The 23,566-nt window shown below is 41.5% G+C and overlaps 1 protein-coding gene across 1 annotated transcript; it reads left to right on the top strand.

The window, feature by feature from the left end:
* The first annotated feature begins 288 nt into the window (after positions 1-288).
* On the top strand, positions 289-19,779 carry fah (fumarylacetoacetate hydrolase (fumarylacetoacetase)). Its single transcript, XM_037758862.1, has 14 exons — positions 289-450; positions 2,105-2,215; positions 3,043-3,164; positions 4,346-4,395; positions 5,887-5,977; positions 7,428-7,525; positions 8,160-8,212; positions 8,400-8,499; positions 14,009-14,139; positions 15,212-15,287; positions 16,056-16,102; positions 17,258-17,359; positions 17,952-18,069; positions 19,271-19,779. Exons 1-14 carry the CDS (start codon positions 370-372, stop codon positions 19,345-19,347), a joined length of 1,257 nt encoding a protein of 418 aa, XP_037614790.1. The 5' UTR covers positions 289-369; the 3' UTR covers positions 19,348-19,779.
* The last annotated feature ends 3,787 nt before the right edge of the window (positions 19,780-23,566 follow it).

The following is a 23,566-nucleotide window of genomic DNA, read 5'->3' as shown; positions in this document are numbered from 1 at the left end:
TGTTTTTACATTTCTGTTTTTCTTAAACTATTGCTATGCTCCATCTTCCCTTCATGTTGGAGTGTTTCGAATTATGATTTTCATTATTAAACTGATGTTACTATTTTAGAATCTGCCCTTTTTTCTCAACTTTTCCTAACAACAGATGAGGCTGATCAGCACCTTAACTACAATTGTGCTTAGTCATTTACCAGACTGGTTTGCATTAACTTCCAGAGGGCTGATTAGGGTGGATACTATAGGCAGCATGTGATTGGCCCTGCAGTGGGAGGCGGGCATGTCCAAAGTTAAACATCTGGAAGAGCTCAGTGCTGCTCAGTCATTCAGTAACTCAGTAAGGTTGAGTGGAACACCATTGCTAAAGAGAAAATGTCCTTCATAAAAGTAGATGCATCGTCTGATTTCTCCTTCCACAACCTCCCTTATGGAATATTCTCTACACCTGATCATGTAAGTGAAGTTTGCTTTTTTTCAACTGGGTTTGCAAACAGATAAAGTGTTGTGTGAAGTCAGACACATTGAGGAGGACTTCTGGTCATGGTTTTCAAAATAAAATATTTACATAGATGTGGGTATATGAGGGAAAAAGATGATGTCTAGATGTCTAAGTGTACTGAGGAATAGGAATTGTGTCTGGCAGCTGTGAGAGCACTGAGGATCCTGGGCCTCTCCACTCTCATCATGACATCCCCAAATACCAAAGCCAGTACAAATCTTACACCCATCAAACAGAATTAATAGAGAGAAAATGACTAAAGGCAGAATATAAATTGCATAACCGCAAATGCAAATGCAAATGCAAATGAAAATGCAAAAAAAAAAGTATTAGCTGTTGACGAGGGAAGAACTTCCGGACTTTAAACCTCATTCTACCAACTGGGGTCCCAGCAGAGCCCAGCAGATGTCTACTTTGTGTCATATCTCACAGGTGCTTTATTCTATCATTACAATTTTAAATACTGATGTATAGGGGTCCTGTGAGACCCCAGTCCAAAGAGCACCCAATCGCAGCCTCTGCAGTTTTAATCAATGGAACTGTTTATTGAGTTCATGTTTGCCAGGGGGGAAGGGTCAAATCAAGTCAAGTCAATTTTATTTGTATAGCCCAAAATCACAAATCACAAATTTGCCTCGGGGGGGCTTTACAATCTGTACAGGATACGACATCCTCTGTCCTTGACAGTGCAACCCTCTCATCGGATAAGGAAAAACGTAACTAAAAAAAAACTTTTAACAGGGAGAAAAAACATTAGAAACCTCAGGAAGAGCAACAGAGGAGGGATCCCCCTTCCAGGATGGACAGACGTGTAATAGATGTTGTGTGTACAGAGTAACAACATAACAAAAATACTACATAGATAATCCATATGACAAAAAATGTATATGTATAATGTGAATATAAGTGCGAAGGTGGATCCAGGAGGATGTCAAGCAGCATCCTGGCGTCGCCAAACAGATAGAGCCAGAGCAACACGACCTCCTCTCCACGCCAACCCACAACCTCCTCTCCACTCCAAACAGATAGAGCTTTAGCAACACGACCTTCCTCTCCATGCCAACCAGATAGAGCCTTAGCAACACGATCTCCTCTCCACGCCAACCAGATAGAGTAGAGCCTTAGCAACACAACCTCCTCTCAACGCCAGATAGGTAGAACCAAAGCAACACGACCTCCTGAGGGGCACTCTGTCAGTCATTTTGAAGGAGACAGTCACAGATCTCCTCATGCGTTCTTTCTATTTTTGTTTTACACAATATGCAAATGAACTATAACTTGCCTAAAATAATAATTTTGGACATAAATGACATAACTAACAATGTTTTGAGTATAAACAAGTTAATATTTTGCTATGATGGTTGTTTGTTACAGTAGTTTATTCTAAGGGACCCCAGACAGTGGTCCCTGTATGTGAAATAGGTGATAGGTAGGATGAGGAATAAAAGATTCAGGTTAACTTGTGGCTTGCTGGGTGAAACATTGCTAACATATTTAAAAAGAAGAAAGAACATATTTAGAAGCACTTGATAGATGCAGGGTAGCGGAAGTGTTGGCCTATACTGTGGATCATCTGTATTTATGTCAGAATGTGTTTTATTTCCCCAGACCAAACGGCGCATCGGTGTTGCCATTGGAGATCAGATACTGGACCTCAGTGTGATAAAGTCTTTGTTTCGAGGGCCTGTGATTTCCAAACATCAAGATGTCTTTGACCAGGTGAGTTGAATCACTTATAGTAATGAGAGAAGAAGCACCATAAGTCAGTCCAGCTTTTTACCTAACATCAATAACATGTACTGCATGTGCAACATCATAGTATCAAACTAGTAGTATTATCATAGTAATAAGTCCAGTGAGTCGGGTTTTTGTGGCCTTAACGTTCCTGCCACTTTTTGACTTTGATTCAGAGGCTTTAAGATGTTGGGGTTGAGTGAAGGGGTAGAGGGGACGCGCTGCACTCCGGTATCCGGAGTGCAGCGCGTCCCCTCTACCCGCGCATCCGCGCGTCCATACCGGATACCGGTATTGACGATGGACTGCTGTACGGGTCCTTCAGGGCTGCTCCAACAAGATAACTGTTGCGTTAGCTAACACTAGTAGCCAGCTACAGCTCAATAAACAGACGTAAATAAAAAGGATTTGTTTTGTTATGCGTTTAAATGTAGTTCACAATGTGCACGTTATAATTAATTTCCTGATATGCTGCCGTCTGATACTTTACTGCTAGTTCATCACGGCAGTGATGACACGTAGCTGCTAAGTTAACGCTCCCGGACGGTGAACTGGAGACTCCCGTCAACCAATATCTGTTGTGCTCCTGCAGCTGGTACACCGCTGCATGCGAGGCACAAATCTTGTCGGTTAACGGTTAATAATCGGTTAACGAGGGTCGGTTATCGGTTAAGAACATTTTTCAAAATGAGCATCCCTATGCAGAATGATAATACTACCTGTCATTTTGCATTTTATAAATACGTCAAGTGATTATAGGAAGATCTGCTTTATGTATCATAATTGACTTGTTGTCTGTGTCTCCCTTCAAGCCCACACTGAATGCTTTCATGGCTCTTGGTTATGAGGCCTGGAGGGAGGCCAGGAGGACCTTGCAGGTGTTGCTGTCAGCCAATGAGAGCACACTGAGAGATGATGTCAGCCTTCGGAGCAGGTCAGTCTGTGTAGTCCGTACATGCAGAGGTCTAGGTAGTACTCCACTGGCTTACATAGTCTTCATCAGAGTATTGCTTTCTGTGGTTATGTTATGTTATTATGGAAATACAATACAAAAATATTAAAATAAAAATGGTCATACGTAGGTTTTTTACCCTGGCAAGAATAAAATCTCAGAGGACATTTAATCATATTTTGGTTTATAAATATTCTGGTGTAAAAATGCTAAACATCTTCTCAAAATTCTTGATAACAAGCCATTTACATGCAATATCGACAGATCAAGAGCAGAGATAAGATAAGATAAGATAAGATGAAACTGTTAATACTGGCTCCCCTGTAGGCAGGAATGTGAGTGTGACTGGTTGTCTCTCTCTATGTATCAGCCCTGTGATTGACAGCGACCTGTCCAGGGTGTACCCCGCCTCTCACCCAATGTCAGCTGGGCTGATCAGCTCCAGTCCACTGCGGCCCTTTAAAGGAAAAGCAGTTACAGATAATGAAAGTGTTTGCTATTTGGGGATTGCGATTCCAAAAGTTTGGGACACTTTGGCCGTAGTAAATATGGATGCCATCATATTGTCAAGTCTGTTTTAAACACAAAGTGGAAACCTGGTTGTGCAAAAAACAAAACCCATTTCTTCCATGCCGACATAATTATTGTGGTAAACAAAGTGATTTGACTGATCTAGGAACACGTCTCTGTGGCTATTAATTTCCTGTCACTCAAAGCTTTAGTAGGCAGAATGTTTTTGGCATCGTTGGCCAAAAATCCCATAATAACCTTTCAGCATATTGTAATTCAAGTGTTCTGAGAGAAAACTAGACTTCTGCTCCTCCTCATGGCTCTGTTTACAGGCTTTAAAAAAATCTAGACCGTGACGGGAGACTTTGACCAATCACAGTACATTTTATCGAGAGAGCGTTCCTATTGGCTGTGCTCCGGCTGGTGGGCGGTGCTTGGTATTTCCTCAACTGGTCTCAACATGGCTGCCGGGTCACAAACTTTCTCCTCTTACAGCTAAGCTATACATAAGTTAATGTCATTGGAAATGCTCTGGAAAAATAATTTCTTATAGAGTGGTTGAACCCAGCCTTATATTTAAGTCTTTTATAATTGCTGGCTGATTCTTGGGACAGCTTTTTTCATCTGAGATTTTTCTGTCCTTGTCTCTGCAGAGCATTTGTCCATCAGAGTGCAGCCACCATGCACCTTCCTGCAGACATTGGTGAGTCTCTCACATCAGAAATGTTTGCTTCATCAATGGCCATTCCTTCAGCGTCCACTCAGAGATGGGACCTCCTCACCTCCAGCAGTGATGTCCCATCACACATCCTGAATAATGCATTTCTTTGAGTCAGTGCAGCTTCTCATTTGAAAGACTTGCCTCACTTTTTAACATCCACAGATCCTTTTTTACACGTCACTCTGGGTTAATGTGAACAGTCGGCCAAGGGTGTAATGTCAGCTGGGACAAGGGACACTCCCCTCTAGTTTTTCAAAATCCCACTTCAGTCCTTCTCACAGAAAAAAGAAAGGCACAGGTACAGTTGCATTTTATAATGCATATACTGTAAAAGGGTTCAATGTGTTAAAAGTCTAGATGGTTATAATAACCCCATTTTCCCCCAGTATTTATTCCTTTTACTGAGACCTTGATAATATTCCCAAGATACAAAAAGTTGAAAGAGAAATTAAATTTCAGGTTCAGAACCCCTGAGACTAAACACACTCCTTTCCAAAAGGCTTATTTATATAGACAGACCAAAAAATACAGTATCTGCATGGTTCGCTGAAACCGATCCACACTCCCTCCAGCAGGAGTTCTGAGACCCACTAGATCTGGATTTCTGGTAATATTTTTGACTCATAATGGAAGGCACAATGGGCGTTTTATAGTAATTTGCTCACTTGCTAAATAGATATAAATGCAGGAAATAGCATTCGTATAGAGCAGGGGTCTGCAACCTGCGGCTCCGGAGCCACATGCGTCTCTTTAGCCCCTCTCCAGTGGCTCCCTGTGGAACTGTTTTTTGTTTACATTTTCATTTTTCTTTATCATTGTTGTAGGTCTATGGTACGACGGTACGACGGAGTATTAGGGCCACATTGAGGAAAAAAAATAAATCTGAGATTTCGAGAATAAAGTCATAATATTATGAGAATAAAGTCATAAGTTAACGAAAAAAAAAGTTGTAATATTATGAGAATAAATTCATACTTTTTTTTCTCGTAAAGTTATGACTTTATACTCGTAATATTATGACTTTTTCTCGTTAAGTTATGACTTTATTCTTGTAATATTACGACTTTATTCTCATAATATTATGACTTTTTTTCTCTTAAAGTTATGACTTTATTCTCGTAATATTACAACTCTTTTTCTTGTAATATTATGACTTTATTCTGGAAATCTCCGATTTTTTCCCCCCTCAATGTGGCCCTAATACTTAAAACTACGCTTTGCGGCTCCAGACAGATTTTGTTTGTTTTTTTCCCCCTAAAATGGTTCTTTTGATAGTGAAGGTTGCTGACCCCTGGTATAGATAAATGGATTTGAGGCACATCAGCACCAGGGGGCACTGTTTAACAACATATTCTATTTTTATTACTTGGCTCATTCAGTCAGGATTGTGCTCATAGACTTCACTAATAAAAGAAGGGTACAGGTTAAGACATGAGAGTATTTCAGCCTGTTCCTCTTATCTGTTTTTCACAGGCGATTACACCGACTTCTACTCCTCCAGAGACCACGCCACCAACGTTGGCACCATGTTCCGGGGGAAGGAGAATGCTCTGATGCCAAACTGGTACGCTATCACTCAAAACCAGCAGAAGAGACTAACAGCAGTTGGTAGCATGAACAAAAAGGCCTTGATACATTCACAGGATTGGGGGCAAATATTGAGAGGCAGCTTACAACAAATTGTTCAAGGCTCTCTGCAAACAGTGATATGTGGAGGGACACTACAAGGTTTCTCTAATTGATTTGGGACCTAGAACGTCAGTGTGCATTTGAACAGTGCAGCAGAGCGCTGTGAGCATCCCCCCGCAGCACGCCTCAGTCACACAGCACAGACAGCCTTCATTTGTTCTCGGGCCCTCATGGGAGGAGCGCTAAGGTGAAACTGACACAATGCACTTTGGGTAAGCAGGTGTTTGGCGGCCTGTTCTTCCTGCTCCCCATGTCACATTTCAGGGATCAGGATAGCTTTGAGCAATAGTTCTTTAATGATGGACCGAATGTTTTTTAATCTTTGCATTATAGATAACACCACTATATATACTGGGTTACAGTGTCTTTATTTAACTGTTTTGGTTCTATCTTATCATATTTGTCCCCTATACAGTAGAGGTTCAATGGCAGAAAGTGATCAAAAAACAGAAACAGGAATGTAATTATTTCAGGTTAACGCGATAATAACGTGTTAATGCAGATTCATTTTAACGGCACTAATTTCTTTAACGCATTAACGCAACTTGCAATATTTAGGTTGTAACGGGCTCAGTTTTGAAATTATAAAACCTAAAGAATCTATCGGTACCAACCATGTCATACTAGCTGGTCGTGAAGGAGGTTAAATAACGCTCCAAACTTATGCTAAATTTTGACTAGGAAAAACTGTCATAGCCATTTTCAAAGGTGTCCCTTGACCTCTGACCTCTAGATATGTCAATGTAAATGGGTTCTGTGGGTACCCACGAGTCTCCCCTTTACAGACACGCCCACTTTATGATAATCACATGCAGTTTGGGGCAAGTCATAGTCAAGTCAACACACTGACACACTGACAGCTGTTGTTGCCTGTTGGGCTGCAGTTTGCCATGTTATGATTGGATCATATTGTTTTATGTTAAATGCAGTACCTGTGAGGGTTTCTGGACAATATCTGTCATTGTTTTGTGTTGTTCATTGATTTACAATAATAAATATATACATACATTTGCATAAAGCAGCATATTTATCTACTCCCATGTTGATAAGAGGATTAAGTACTTGACTAATCTGCCTTTAAGGTACATTTAGAACAGATGATAAATGTGTCATTAATTTGTGATTAATCGCGATTAACTATGGACAATCATGCGATTAATTGTGATTGAATATTTTAATTGATTGATAGCCCTAGTTTATTTACTTGCTGTTCAGTGAAATCCCATTCCTATTCAATGTATTAGACCGACAATGATCTATGTACGAACTGAACTTCATTTTATATTCTGTGGTCCCTGTGCTAACAGTCAGTATTGTGTATGCAGGTTGAGGCTTCCAGTGGGATACCATGGTAGGGCATCATCAGTGGTTGTTTCTGGGACCCCCATCCGCCGCCCCTCAGGCCAGATGAGACCTGACCAGAGTAAGATCCTTACATTCACCAGTGGTGGGCTACATTATTCATATCATTTATGTAGGAGTAAGTTTGTTACAAACATATCTTCAAGACTGGTGACTGGCTCCCTGTGGATTTTTAAAAAATGGAAATGAATAACTGTTTTTGTTTACATTTTCATTTTTCTTTATCATTGTTGTAGGTCTATGGTACGACGGTACGATGGAGTATTAGGGCCACATTGATAAAAAAAAAAAAAAATCTGAGATTTCGAGTATAAAGTCAGAAGTTTACGAGAAAAAAAGTCGTAATATTATGAAAGTAAAGTCATAATATTATAAAGTAGTAATTTTACATGTTATTTTCTTTATTCTGAAACTCTCTATGTTTTCTTTTCCCTCAATGTGGCCCTAATACTCCGTAGTTCATTTTGCTCTTGGGCCCTCACTGCATTAGACTTATATACTATATACTTAGACTATAAACTGTTTTACCTTCATCACAATGCTCAAATGTTTTGCGGCTCCAGACAGATTTTTTTTTGTTTTTGTTTTTTTTTTGCCTAAAATGTCTCTTTTGATAGTAACGGTTGCTGACCCCTGGTATAGTGTATATATCTAGCTGATGATAACCATGTTTGCTCTTTCCTTCTTTCTCTTAGCAAAGCCTCCAGTGTTCGGCCCGTCTAAGCAGATGGACATTGAGCTGGAGATGGTGATTACAGTGTTTACTTAGTCCAATTACCCGTATGTTTGTAACGTTTGAATAGATGTTGAAATAACTTAATTTCCACATCTGAGTTGTCTTTCTCTGTTGCCTTCTGCCAGTCTGTGTGATATTCAATATTGTAATATATCAATATTTCATTGCTGTTGTGTTTCTCCTGTACTCTGATGATTAGGCCTTCTTTGTTGGAGGAGGGAATCAGCTCGGGGAGCCCATTCCCATCGAGAAAGCCCACGAACACATCTTTGGCATGGTGCTCATGAATGACTGGAGTGGTAAGAACCTCCGCACAACACATCACACCAGCATCATCCTTATGAAGGTATGCTGCCACATCAGCAGCTCGAATTAGCAGTGACGTTTCACTTAGAAGCACACTTGTTCCCTAATTTAGAGCTGCATTATACATGTTGATGCCACTTCACATTTAGTTGGATGGAAATGATTTTAGATTAAATGGCGGAGTCAGTCCTCATCAGAACATGAGTGGGTATATGTATTATAGATTCAGCTGGAAATCTCTGGAGAGGACAAGCATGATGATGCTCCTGCTCTCTGACTGGCGTTCTCTCTAATATTTACTCCTGTTTCAGTCATACTGTAGCCTGCCAAACACTTTCCACCATCTCTGCCAGCAGTAGTCAATTACAACAAAATATTAATTATATCATCAGAGAAATCTTAATTTGTGTTTTTTTTTTTCAACAAGTGACCCTATCCTCCTGTTCTTTGATACCAAGTAATATGATGATGTAAAGTATTTCCTGAACCTGGAAATGAGCATGATATGTGACCCCCCAGTTGTTATACACTGGGGGGTCTATTGGCAGAAATGGAATATGATATTAATAAGTATATTGTCTTTAGTGTGACCTGAAAAAGAGAGTTGTGTTTTCGTTACCTTAGAATGAGACGTTTATATCTACATAGGGAGCGCGTCCTCCCCACGGAGTCCGCCATGTTGCATCGCCATGTTTCTACAGTAGCCCAGAACGGACAAACCAAACCTTTTCTGCTTGGGCCGGAGTTGATAACTCTCCAGTCGTCGCCGCCGCTTTCTCTCTCTATTGCCTCACCACTCACTTCCCATGTACACACACGCTCCAAGCCCTCTACTCTTACAACAACTGTCTCTAGAGAGGGACATTCACGTTTTCGTGGTGGCCACCATAGCAATCCTACACGCTTGCAACACGGGAGAAGTTGTAATCTGCAACCTCACCGCTAGATACCGCCAGATCCTACACACTGTTCCTTTCAAAAGTAGAGTTACAGCTACAGTCTGTTTAGAAAGCTCTCCCTGCTACTGGTACTCAAGTTGTACTGGAGTCACACATAAATAGACTCGCAACTCATCCTCAATTAACTTCGAATTGAGAAACTGGACTGACATTGGAAATAGAGATAGAGAGAAAAAGATATGTGTAGGGTCTGCTGCTATATATGCAGTATAACAAAGATAGATGATTGTTGATATCCACAGCAAAATGTTCCTTTTACATGAGCATTAACACTCCTAATATTCACATCAAACCCTCAAATGAGGAGCCTCACCTCTTAGTTGGATGGAAACCAACATTTGCCTGTCTAACTTAATTATTAGAGCGAACAAATCCAAATTATTAGGCCTATGCAATGTGTATCTGTTGGAAATATGAAAGCTCAATAAACTTATACATCTAGAAGATAGTTTATATCAGCCCAGTCGCCAGGAAAAATGTTGGCATTGTATGTTTCTGCAAACCACGTATACGTTGAATGGTGACGTTTTCGCCTTTGGTCAGAGCAACATAGTATATTGAGAGACCGTTACTGAAAGTTACCTGGTATAATAATGTCATTGAAACTTACATGATATAATAACGAGTATAACAAGCAAGAAAATCCACTAGGGGTGGGATGGTGATGGGTGGGTCAAACAAACACAGAACCTTCGCCCAAGAGATCACTGTACATTTTGAACAGATACAAAAAATGTGCGCTCAATCGTGATTAATCGTGGACAATCATGTGATTAATTGCGATTAAATAGTTTAATCGATTGACAGCCCTAAAACAAATGCATTATTAAAAGTCACCAGGGAATATTTTCAGGTCTGTGACTGGACAAATGTGATTGGTTTATTTCAAAATAGCTATAACTATACTCGCATAATGCTTTTTTGTAAAAAGTGGGGCAAGAAAAACAATAACAAATCTTCACAGCTGTACTCATATGGCTTTTAGTGCACAGGCAGAATCACATAATGTCAGTTACACAGTAAAATATACTGTATCTAGGATTTGCCAACATTAGCTAACATTAGCTACTATGAGCTACTGGTAATACCAGACCAAGACAGGCTGTAGTAGATAACCCCTTGAGTGTAGGGATGCACCGATACCACTTTTTAGACCGAGTACAAGTACAAGTACTTACATTTGGGTACTCGCCGATACTGAGTACCGATACAAGTACTTCTCTGTGCCAAAAGACCCTCGTTAACAGCCAGCTGGAGGGTGTGAGCGACACACAGCAGGCTGGGGAGTTCCGCATACGAGGCGGTGCACCATGACCGGCTCTAGGTCGGCTTGGAAAGGCTTGCGGCGAAGGTGGCTCGCGGCTGCAGCTTTACAGCGCTCCCACACGGACCTGGCCGCACCGTGGACAAAGGGCTCGCTGCGCCCTCTCTCCCCGCCGGTTCCCGGTGCGACTGTCGCCCGGGGCGAACTGTCGCCCGGGGCGAACTGTCCTCAATGCATGCTGCTAGGGCGGCGCTCGGCCCAAGTAAAAGGCGCCAGGGGTCTGCGCCGATTTCGGCAACCCACCCGACCCGTCTGGAAACACGGACCAAGGAGTCTAACACACACGAGAGTCAGAAGGTGCAAGCAAAACCCCGTGGCGCAATGAAAGTTAGGCCCGACTCGCCCGCACCATTAGGGAGGTGGAGTGAAAGTAAAGTGGTATCGGTTTTGTTGTATCAGAGCCGTTTTGCGAGTACGAGTACATGAGCACAGTATCGGACCCGATACTGGTATCAGTATTGGTGCATCCCTACTTGAGTGTATTGAATTAAACAAGGGTGTGTTTAATTGCTCACAAATTCATCTTTTCTCTTCTCATCTCCACTAAGACAATGATTGTTATTTCTGCTTTCAAAAGTTTCATAATCTCACATGATATTTTAGGGTATCATGTTACATGAACTGTGTTTTGATTCATTACATACAGATTACAAATCCATTACAGGCAAAGATATTCATCAGACAGAGAATTGCATGGAGTACAACACTTTTGGAAAGTCACACAACCTGTGAATGGAATCTAAAATATCAACGGGGAGTTAGTGTTTTGCCTTTGCACACAATGCAACACATTCTCCACACTGACTATTTCAAGGACAGCCCGTCACCCTGGTTCTGTATGGATACTTCTGTTCAGTAGGTTTTTATTTTTCTCACCACAGCTCAGTTTGAGAGATTTTTCAGGCAGTGACATTTCTGCTGAATGCGCAGCTTGAAAGGAAACTGACATTGGTTTCATTTAGTACTTGCTGAAGCCCTCAGGAGATCAGTCTGTGCAGAGTTCACTGCGGGCTCTCTGTGAATATTTGCCATCCAACATGTCTGGCATGCAACTGCACGCTAAGTTAAATGCTCCCCTTTCTTCCTCTCCCCCTCTGTTCTCAGTGGTGCACAGTGGTTTAATTGAGAAGTCATTTGTTAAAGGCTCACAGTGGGATGAGGAAGGCTCGGCCAATGAGCCGTGTTCGTGTGAGGACAGAGACGGACAGATACTGAGAGCAGACCACCATTAAAGCTCTTTCACTGGAAGATTAGGTCACTGTTGCTTCGTCAGCCTCTCGGTGGAGGACACCTACGGGAACACGGCTGTAGGAGGATACTGGCATTATTATGCTTTTCAAAGTTACATCACATTGCTATGAGGTGTGTTCCAATTTCATAGGCGGATTATGAGCCAACGGGCACGGACGCGTAACCCCCTTAGCGGCTGCTAAATGCTAACAGCTAACTAGCTCTCCTCCTACCAACATGAGAAGATGCACTCCGTTGTAGTTAGCCCTCGGTTCAGTTTGTAACTGACACTTATACATACAGTATATAAATACAAACATACATGCAATTGTCTTACCTAACCCGTTTGGAGATTTCTGCAAGAATTGCATTTTTCGGCGATTGGATGGAGAGCACTTAATATTAATCAGCGAAATGGTAGAGAATGAAAATAAGTTACACTAACCCTTCCTAACCAGCACAGAGAATAATCCACTAAGATACACTTAAGCATCAAAGATAATGCAAGAAAACTCCCCTCAGTTTGTTTTACCTTTCTGTTCTCTTTCGAGCCTGCTCCTATGAACTGCCATAATTATTTTATATCTGTTGCAAAGCAGGGCTAAAGCTTGTTGGACACTGGATAAGCTGCAGATATGCACTTACAAGAATTCCCTTCGGTGGTTGTCAAACCTTCCTTAGGCAAAGATAGAAACTGAACATATGTGGCTACTAGGTTTGTCTTGACGTTTAGAAATTCCATCCATCCATCCATTTCTTCCACTTATCCAGGGCCGGGTCACGGGGGCAGCAGGCTTAGCAGGGAATTCCAGACGTCCCTCTCCCCAGCAACGTTTTCCAGCTCTTCCTGGGGGACCCCGAGGCGTTCCCAGGCCAGCCCAGATATAATCTCTGCAGCGTGTTCTGGGTCTACCCCGGGGCCTCTTACCAGTTGGACGTGCCCGGAAAACCTCCAAAGGGAGGCTTCCAGGAGGCATCCTGGTCAGATGCCCGAACCACCTCAGCTGGCCCCCTTTCGACGCGAAGGAGCAGCGGCTCTACTCTGAGCTCCTTCTGGATGTCTGAGCTCCTCACCCTCTCTCTAAGGCTGAGCCCAGCCACCCTAAGGAGGAAGCTCATTTCAGCGGCTTGTATCCGCGATCTCATTCTTTCGGTCACTACCAAAAGCTCACGACCATAGGTGAGGGTTGGAACGTAGATGGACTGGTAAATCGAGAACTTTGCCTTCCTGATCAGCTCCCTTTTCACCACAACGGTCCGGTACAGCGCCCGCATACCTGCAGACGCCACACCGAACCACCTGTCCATCTCCCCCTCCATTTTACCCTCACTTGTGAACAAGACCCCGAGATACTTAAATTCCCTCGCTTGGGGCAAAGACTCACTCCCACCCGGAGGGTACCATGGCCTCAGACTTGGATGTACTTATGGTATGGGTCCACAGGCTCCGTCCTTTCCACCGAGGCCAACATCTACTGGAAACGTGTTTGACTTTGTGCTGAGTATACGGACACAGCTCTCACTTTGGTTATACAAGGACCGGATGGCTCGTTATCAGCGACCCCGGTGCCCCATATTCCCGCTTAGCAGTTAGTTTAGAAATTCCTCTTTTAAAAAATGTTATATGATTACAAGAAAAGACAATATTTTTCTAATCCTGTATTTTCTATATAAATATTATGATGAGATATTGCACCTGTCACTTACTTCCCCACAGGACCAGATCTTCATTAAATAAATGTCCTTATTCTTCTAGCATCCTCTAATCCTTTGTATCTGCAAGGTAATGGAAAACATGAGTCTAAGAGCGTATACATTATCATGTCATTTGTTTGTTTACCATGCTGAGCAGAAAGTCACCACAATTCTGTGTCTCCCGGTCGTTCCTGTAGACTTGTTGGACTCGCTGTTATTGCCTGACTGTAGCTAATTACCATCACTGAACCATAACCTGCCTACTTATGCAGTAATGTTTGTGTTTATTCTCAGCCAGGGACATCCAGTCGTGGGAGTATGTTCCTCTTGGTCCTTTCCTGGGGAAGAACTTCGGGACAACCATCTCACCCTGGGTCATCCCAACGGAGGCGCTGTTACCCTTTGCAGAGCCCAACCCCATCCAGGTTAGTACAAGGGTCACAACTTACACAGAAGTGTCCAATAGTGACCCTGAATTCAAAGTCACTGAGTTAAATCTTGTATTGAGTCAACAGGTCATGATACAGAAGCCCTGAGAGGCCAGTAAGAAAAAAAGGTTTGCCAGGATAATCTTTCCAAGTTCCTTAATTTGTTTTTCATCTGTGAAAACAGGCGAAAAAAAAAAAAATTTTGGCAGGTGAAACTTTTTTTTTTTCTTTCTAAAATTCACTTGGCAAAACTTTTTTGCTATGGAGGAAGGAAACTGCCTGAACTCAATGAATATATAAATAATGTCATTAAATGTAGCAAAAATAATATTCAAAATGAATGAAGCCATTAATTAATTGATAAAATGTGACATAAATTGATATTTCTGTTTTAATTTGCTTATTATATGTTAACTGAATTCCCTTATGTATTTACTCTTATGTTTAATTTTCCCTTTTATTTATTTATGTATTTATTTTATTGATTGTTTCATTTATTTATGCACGATCTTCCCTTTGCATTTCACCCCATATTTATTTCCCCAAACTTATTTATTTATGTATTCTTTTCTTTATACATTTCTTTACACATTTTCTATCCTCCATATTTCCCCACCTGTTTCACAGATATTAAAAAAAATGAAGGAACTTGGAAAAAGTATCCTGGCAAAACCTTTTATTCACCTGTTCATCAGTCATTAACACAGGAGAGAAAACTATTTAGATCAGACTTAGAAAGTGGATCCTCAGAATCTTTTTTTTCTCACTTGCTTCTCAGGGCTTCCGTACCATGATATAGAGCCGCTCTGAGTAACTGCCCACCCAAACTGCTTGCAGGCCTCACTTTGTGTTTTCAGAAAGGGTTGACGAGCTTTCACATTTAAGACCTTTGCATCGGCTATTATAGTACATGCCCCTAACTCTGGTGCCACCTCTAGGACTAACATCTTTTTTTTTGTCTCATAAGTGTTAAAGATTTAAGTATAAAAACTCTGTTTTGTCTCTCTCCCTTTTAGTAATGGATATTTGTTTCTTGTTCATTTTGTTTCTGTTTGTCATCTTTCTGCAGGACCCGGAGCCCCTCCCCTACCTGCAACACCCTGATGCTTACACTCTCAACATTAACCTGTTTGTGTCACTTAAAGGTACTGTACACCGAGTGATTATCATCCAATCAACTGTAATGGTTCCGCTGTGTATGTATGTAGTTTAACACACACGCCCCCCCCCCTCCCCCCACACACACACACACACACACACACAGCCACACACACAGCCCAACAGTAAAAGCCCTGAGGTGATCCATGGTAATGAGTAACCCCCCCCGCCTCTCTCTCTCATCCATGTTGCTTAATATTTTACCACCTGTTCTTTCCACCTGGACCTGTAACCGATCAGACACACTGTGCACACAGACAGTACAATGTCACAAGCACATATGTGGAGTTTATTTTCCTCTATAGATTAACAGGTTTATGATCAAAATGTGTAGTATTATGTTGTAGTACTTTCAATTGGGCTGACATGGCTGACGATCGGACCATACAGTGTGAGTACCTACACCTACACCTACATCTACTCGTACAGTCGGAGTAGGAATTACACAACAACATTTCTAAAATCATACAGTGTATGCCCACCTTAAGAGTACATACAGTAAGTGTCATTAGTAACTTATACATCTCTATATATTATTGGATTATTATTTCTGATGCTAGCTGGTTATTATATTTCTAGCTGGTCCAGGTGGAGCGACCTCGTTACTTTGGCTGAATAATACTACCAGGGTCACGGTGTTCAAAGCCTTGATGTAACTATTGCTATAACCCACTGCTTTGTGTCAGTAATACTGCAATATGTTATGAAGTGAATGTCTGTCTCAATATGTTACTCTTTGCTGTTTGCTCTTTAAGGACAAGGCATGACAGAAGCAGCCACCATCTGCAAGTCCAACTTTAAGGTAACAACCTTGTGTGTTGCTGAGCCAGATCTAATATAACACTCTGCGCTACATTATGTCTATTGGCCAGTCACATAGTGTTTAGTACTGTGACATCATCTGACTGAAGATGAGCCTGTATGGCTTATTGATAGAACTATTGGTAACAGGAAATAAAGCAGACAGTTATGAAATTACTTGAAAGTTTTGATAAGCAAACATCAACACCATCATAACGCAAAGGGGGAGCTGTTAGGGATTTTTTAAAAAAAACAAAAAACGATAACCGAACCTTGTTGAAGCTGAAGTAGGCCATATTTGAGCAAATACGATTTAAAAAAAGTTATTTTTATAAAACGGTCGCTATATCCTGGCAGTAGTATATGAAACAGGTAACCTGAAAAAAATCATGTGCCTCTGTGTCCTCCGGTGCTCCTAACGGCATCTGCAAGATTTCACAGACCGGAGGAAAACAAGCAGTAAGAGCTGAACTGGGATTTGCTGTCCAGCTGCTGTCTATGAGAGCCGGCTGTCAATCACTCGCGAACTCCAACCAAACGGTCAAACTAGGCAGCGCTGATCAAATATGAATCAATATTCTGTTACGTTAATGCCATAATCATCTTGTAGTGTACTGTTTAGCTGTAAAATGAGAAAATTTGTGACCCGGCAGCCATGTTGAGATCTGCTGAAGGAACGCCAAGCACCGGTCACATGACCGGAGCACAGCCAATATCTCTGTGAAATGACCTGTGATTGGTCAAAGTCTCCCGTCACAGGCTAGATGTTCTAAAGCCTGAAAACAGAGCCATGAGGAAGGGCAGAAGTCTAGTTATCTCTCAGAACACTTGAATTACAATATGCTGAAAGGTTATTTGGGAATTTTTGCCCAATGATGCCAAAAATATACTGCAGCTGCAGTGTATGAGCACAATAGACAACTGAGTCCTCAGTTCACCTGCAAATAGCACCTCACGTGGGTTCAAAGAAGAAATTGATTTTTCCTTCCCTCCCTGATATTTTTACTAAAGTCCCTAACTTTATTTTGAAACTGGGTAGGTTGATAAATTAGGGCCATACCTATTGTGTATTTTGTATTACAACAATTCCTTCTTCCAGTCTGTCAGTCTGCCTCTCTTCACTCATAGTCTGCCATTTGTCTCTCTGCCTCTATAGTATATGTACTGGACCATGAAGCAGCAGCTCGCCCATCACACAGTCAACGGTTGCAACATCAGACCAGGAGACCTGCTGGCTTCTGGTACCATTAGTGGACCTGTGAGTGTCTGCATGTACAGTATGCTCACTACTTGATAAATACTAGTTAAGATGAATATATTTTTTGTTAATTGGGTATCTGTGCACATGAATACATATTCTATCAATTCTGCTGAGGCCCTGTGGTAAAGTCAGGCCTGACATTTCATGCTTATAATGTTGAACTGAATGCAGAATAATCTGTGAACTGAAAGACAGATCTTGAAAATTGAATTAAAACTGTGGATTTTGGTGATCTCTAGTTTACCCCTAACCCCATGAATGTCTACTCTGGAGTTTGTGCTTTTTATCTCCTTGCTTTTATATATTGTCGTCTCTGTCTCCTTTTTCTTTCTCCTGTAAAGCACTTTGTAACCTCTTGCATTAAGTTCAACACCCGGTGACACAAAGAATAAATGAGTGTTTTCTTCAAGCAAAGATCTGACTAACTGAAAAGATGCCGTTATCAAATAAGATGTGAAGGCTTTAAATGATCGCCAAGAGATTATCTACAAAAGAGAGAATGTTTTGTCTACGTCTCTGTTTTTGTGTTTTACATGTGCAGTACATTTTGCAGCGTTCACTGCTTACTGTGTGTTCTGTATCCCAACAGGATCCAGAGAGTTTTGGCTCCATGCTGGAGCTGTCATGGAGGGGATCTAAGAGCATTGACCTGGGAGGAGGAGAAACCAGAACCTTCCTGAAGGATGGAGATGAAGTTACCATCACAGGTTAGACTGAACCTTCAGCACAGCAGCCAGATAACTGGATCATTCTCTTTTAAAATTGTCTCTCAAACTATATTATCAATAAGGAAAATGACAAAAACAACAGCTTGTGCGAAAAGTTTGATTCATTATGGATATTTTTGGTGTAAATTCTACACTATAGGAATAACATTTTGTAGTAAAATGTACAAAATCCTAGTAATAGTAATATCTGGTTTCACCTCATTTGTGCTTCCTGGTAAATGCTTTTCACGTCTGTGTACTGGTGTATAAACCATGAATATAAGCAGATATCCTGACTTTTGGTCCCTTGTGGTCAAACTCCAAATAGGTTTGATCCTACACTTCCTATAATGCAAGTCATCTTTCACTGAATCCTCAATGACTGGTAAAGGCTGGCCCACATTAAAAGATTTTTTCAAATCTTAACAAATGTTGAAAATGTGAGAGCCCACACATAACGACATGTTCTGTTAAATGTAACAGAACGGTTACAACGGTTTGGGCGGTTGAACCCAGGAGCACCAAATCCGAAATTCGCCTAGGGCACCAAAATGGCTAGAGCCGGCCCTGCACTGGTTCACCCACTCAGAGTCTTGGAGAGTTAAAGCTGAAGTGGGCAAGATTGGAGCAAATATGATTTTTAAAAAAAAGTTATTTTTATAAAACGGTTGCTATATCCTGATAATATTGCATAAGACAGGTAGTCCTCCGATGCTCCTAACAGCATCTGCAAGATTTCACAGACATTAAAAAAACAATCAGAGCGGATCTGGAGTCTGCCGTCCAGCTTCTGTCTATGAGAGCCGGCTGTCAATCACTCCCGAACTCCGACCAAACGGTCAAACTAGGCAGCGTTGATCAAATATGAATCAATATTCTGTTATGACCCGGCAGCCATGTTGAGATCTGTTGAGGAAATACCAAGCACCGCCCACCAGCCGGAGCACAGCCAATAGGAACTCTCTGAAATGACCTGTGATTGGCCAAAGCCTGAAAACAGAGCCATGAGGAGGTGCAGAAGTCTAGTTTTCTCTCAGAACACTTGAATTACAATATGCTGAAAGGTTATGGAATTTTTGCCCAATGATGCCAAAAAATGGTTGCCTACTGAAGCTTCAAATGGGCTTACATAATACGATCATACTGATTATCATGTCCATATTCACATGTTTAGTAATGTTCCATCTTTTCCTCTGTCTAGGTTACTGTCAAGGAGGTGGATACAGAGTGGGCTTCGGACCCTGCATGGGAACCATCCTCCCTGCCCTGCAACACTGAAACACACTTACTGTTACAGAAGGGAGCATCCTTTTGTGGAGCATTAATACTGGAAGTACAGTATCTCACCCTGCTGTGACATTCACTGTCCATGAATGAAGACGACTACAACTCAAAACTCTGCTCACACACTGTTCCTCTCTCTCACTCTCCCACACACAAACACACACACACACACACACACACACATACATCTTTCTCTTAAAATGACGCGTTTCCAGCTTGAGTTAATAATTGAATGGATGTAGTCTCAGAGCTCTGTAGAGTTGTACAGTGACCTTGTTATAGAAATCCTCTGCAATATTCATCCAGCAGAGGGATGCTTCCACACCACTTCACTGCTACTGTTACTGCTATGCCAGGATCAGTGTTATCGATGTTTTATATGTGTTGGCTCCCGGTTTATAATGAATTCATCCATTTTTAATCTCACCGTGTCTGTGTCTTTGTTTTCCTGATGTTTATGTGGTCTAATCACAGCTGCATTTAGAATTTCTTCCTGAAATGACTTACTCTTTAGTGAAACATATACAGTATATAGTATAAGTCTGGTGATATATATTTTTTCTTATCAACAATTCCTGTCCAGCCTTGTGTGTGTTTCAAAGCCTGATATATCTTCGTCCTCTGTGCCATAGAGCTCCACTGATGACCAAAATCCATTAAAAACACACCAATGAGTCACACTGCTGCACTGGGTGACATGTTCCTTCATCACCATGAACACACACACTGTACTTTATTTGGATTCAATCTCACATACACCGTCCTGCTGCCACAAATACTCACTAGAGCACCAAATGTGTCCAAAAATAGTCCCCAGCAACTGTATTTGTGAATACAAATGAGTACACCATCTTATAGAATGCTGCGGTGAAAGAAGTTAATTACAATTCCTCCCCGGCACTGAGGAGTTGCATGTTTGGTTTAAGGCATTTTGTGGCAAACACTCATGACTTCTTGCTTCTTCACTGAATATTTTGTTTGTATGCCCCCTGGCGTTTCGGAGAATACTGCAACGAACGAAGCTTTGAGCATAAACGCCTTTGTGCGGGCTCGTAGCTCGTAGTGAGCCTCCCCGGTGTGTGAGTATAAACAAGGCTTCACCCAGTCCGTTATTCCAATTCGTGTACATAGACACGAATTTCAATTTGTTTTCGTGATGGTCAGCACGAATGTGTGTAGGTAGACTGAGGCCCAGGTAGACGGCATGGACATGGAGACACACACCTACACACACAGAAACAAACATGGAGACATGGAAGACAAGAAGGGAAAAGGAACACAGGGCAACACGAGGGCACGGCCGTGGCTGGGACACTCCCACCCAGCCTTTGTGGACTTTCTTGCTTCTAACGTAACTTTCATACCACGATACTTTCAATAACGCTTGCTGTCACTTGCTCTGACTGAATGCAAAAAAACGATGATGTTCAGCGTATCCGTGGTTTGCTGAAACGTACAATGCCGACATTTTTTCCTGGGCTGCCTCAGGATCAACGGCGCCCCGGTAGAGAGGGAGGACAGCTTCAGATACTTTCTTGTCTGCATCACAGGGGATTTGTCACGGTCCTCTCATTTACACCAGGAGGTAGACGAGAGGAGATAAATAAATAATCAGTAAGCTATAAAAAACATCCCTGCTTACTGTGGCAGCTGAGGCTGTTTGGATATTTCATACTGAGTTTCTGGCTCTCTGGACTGTCTGCATTACTGATGCGCTGTAATGCACCGACAGACTCGGATGAACTTCCTAAAAGCACTCGAAATGTGAATTTCATTGCTACATTAGCTCAGTGAGTTGACAGCTGTGTGCGTGTGTGTGTGTGTGTGTGTTTTCCTAATGCATTTGTGCAGCTGTATTTGCATGCATGTCTGAGTACATGAAGAACTTGTTTCAATATTTTCCCTGCTCCCGTCGGTGTCTGTGGTTTGGAGGGATGATCATGTCATGCAGCAGCTCCAGGGAGTCCAGAAACATCTGGAACCACAGAAAAAAAACATCAGTTTAATGAGCATCAAAACTAGTACAGCAGCACAGCTGGGATTCAGCTCCACTCTGGGACCATGGATGTAGAACGCTAATATAGAACTGAAAATATTTGAACTTCAAATCATTCTGATGACCACTGTGCTATCTCACACTGTACATGTGTAGAGTGGATATCATGTTGCCATTAAAGGTAGGGTAGGTTATTTATTTTAGAAACATGTTTTGTTATATTTGATCCCGACAGCAATCAATACATCAAATGCTCTGACAAAAAAAAGAAAAAAAATTCCAGTATCTGTGGCAGGACTGTAACAACCTGAACACATCAGGAACATCAGGAGCGTGTGGCGCTGCGTTACCTGTTTTTTTTATTTTGGCGTCCCTGTTAACAGGTTAGAGCAGCCACACTGCTCGCTTGAGACGTGTCTCAGCTGCGTCTCTTCTAGAGAATAGAGGTCTCGCCTATTTTTGACGCGTGCCGCGCGTCTCACAGCAGCAACAGACAGTGAAAGTGATCTATTGACTGTATATTAACATCTTATCAACTACATTACTACAGTTTCGAGGTCTATCTGTAGAATATGTTACGGAGATGAAAAAAAAAGTAAAGACTTCTTTTTAAATCAACACTTCCTGCTTTCATTTAAAAATAAAAGCCCTCAAGCATTTTTTCTGTGGACAGAATTCCTTCATTTGTTAACACGAGGCTTTTATTCTGAAATATGTGCCGGAGAGTGTTGTAGAACATGCAGTGACTTGGAGAGTCAGTGACTCCATGAATGAATATAGTACAGAGTTTTAATTGTGGATTATTACTATTATTTACAAATTACCACACGTTTCTTAACCTTTCTCTGTCTAAAATAAATATAAATGATATTTATAATGAAATGAAATGGCCATTAAAAGGCAAACTCTATGTAGAAAGAAAGAGCTGACAGCAGCAGCAGAAACGCAGCTGGTGTGAACGCCCGACGCCTGAATCGCGCAGCCACTACGCCACGCAGCCGCCACGCGCTCCTGACGTTCCTGGTGTGTCCGGGCTGTTATAAACCAGTAAAAATCATTTCAGTCAGCCAGAATGTAATGATTGGATGGCCTACCTACCTGTCTACCTGTGTGCACTCTACCCGTCTTCCACAAGCTGTTAGCTTGATAGCTGTGAGTACTAACAGTAGACATGTTCGCTGTTTATGTTAATAATGATCATTTTGGGGGAGTGTCTTTGGAGGTAGGCCTAAAGGGACGGACTGTCAGTGTTGCCGACTTGGCGACTTTCTCTCTAGATTTTCTTTTGGAGCTAATGCTGCTAGCTACTTTCATTGGAAAAGAGTTGGCAACACCGAGCTGGGTTTTTAGGTTGGATAATCTTTAAATAGCGTACTCTTGCTGGTTTCTCCAATGTTACCTACCCGAGCTTTAACCTCTTTTACCCCATGAACCTGGGGGTACCGGGTTCTGTTGAGCTGTGTGTTAGAACACTGCCTTTAATAACTGGCGGTCTTTTTTCTGAATAGTTTCTAAAAGACGAGGCTTTAACGCTACTAAAACAACACTCCAAGTGTATTTTGTCCAAACAATGTTTGTTTGGTGATGATTTCAATATTTTACTTACAAAATCAACGAGACGGACGAGAAATTGTATTTTTACTTTATAATAATTTTGACCGTTTTTATATTGAACGTTCATACTTGACATTGGATTCTTTTTTGTCATCTTATTTACATTGTTATTGATCTTATTTGTTATTATCTAAGTTTTACTTGATCATATTTCATTATTATAATAAAACTACTCCATTTGGAGTCAAAATGATACAATTTAGTTGTTTTTTTATTGATTTTTTATTGTGCATAATGGTAGAATATGATGATGCACAGGGTAAATGTCATGGCCAAAGGCTCCATTGTGTGCACATAGCCTCCTGTGGTGGATATTAGTAGTATTTTAGAGCCAGATTCCCTTTCAAGAGGTAGAAAACCCATTTGGCACACTTTGGGTATCCAAGTGGCCAAATGGAGAGTCCGCCTGGTCCTATCCTGACTAAAACCTTTGTAGAATCAATGTGCTTTGTGTTATTTAAATCTGCTTTGGCACAGTTGTAGTCAAGGAATTGCTGAATGAATTCAGTGGCATCTCTGTGATGAGCACAAGTACTGAAGAAGTGTTTTTCATATGTCCCCTGAAAGAAAACAACAAGATGGAGCAGGAAAACTGTATTGACT

The sequence above is a fragment of the Sebastes umbrosus genome, chromosome 2 (genome assembly GCF_015220745.1).
Source record: "Sebastes umbrosus isolate fSebUmb1 chromosome 2, fSebUmb1.pri, whole genome shotgun sequence".
NCBI lineage: Eukaryota > Metazoa > Chordata > Actinopteri > Perciformes > Sebastidae > Sebastes > Sebastes umbrosus.
The sequence above is the reverse complement of the archived record's forward strand: the minus strand, read 5'-3'. Positions and strand labels throughout refer to the sequence as shown.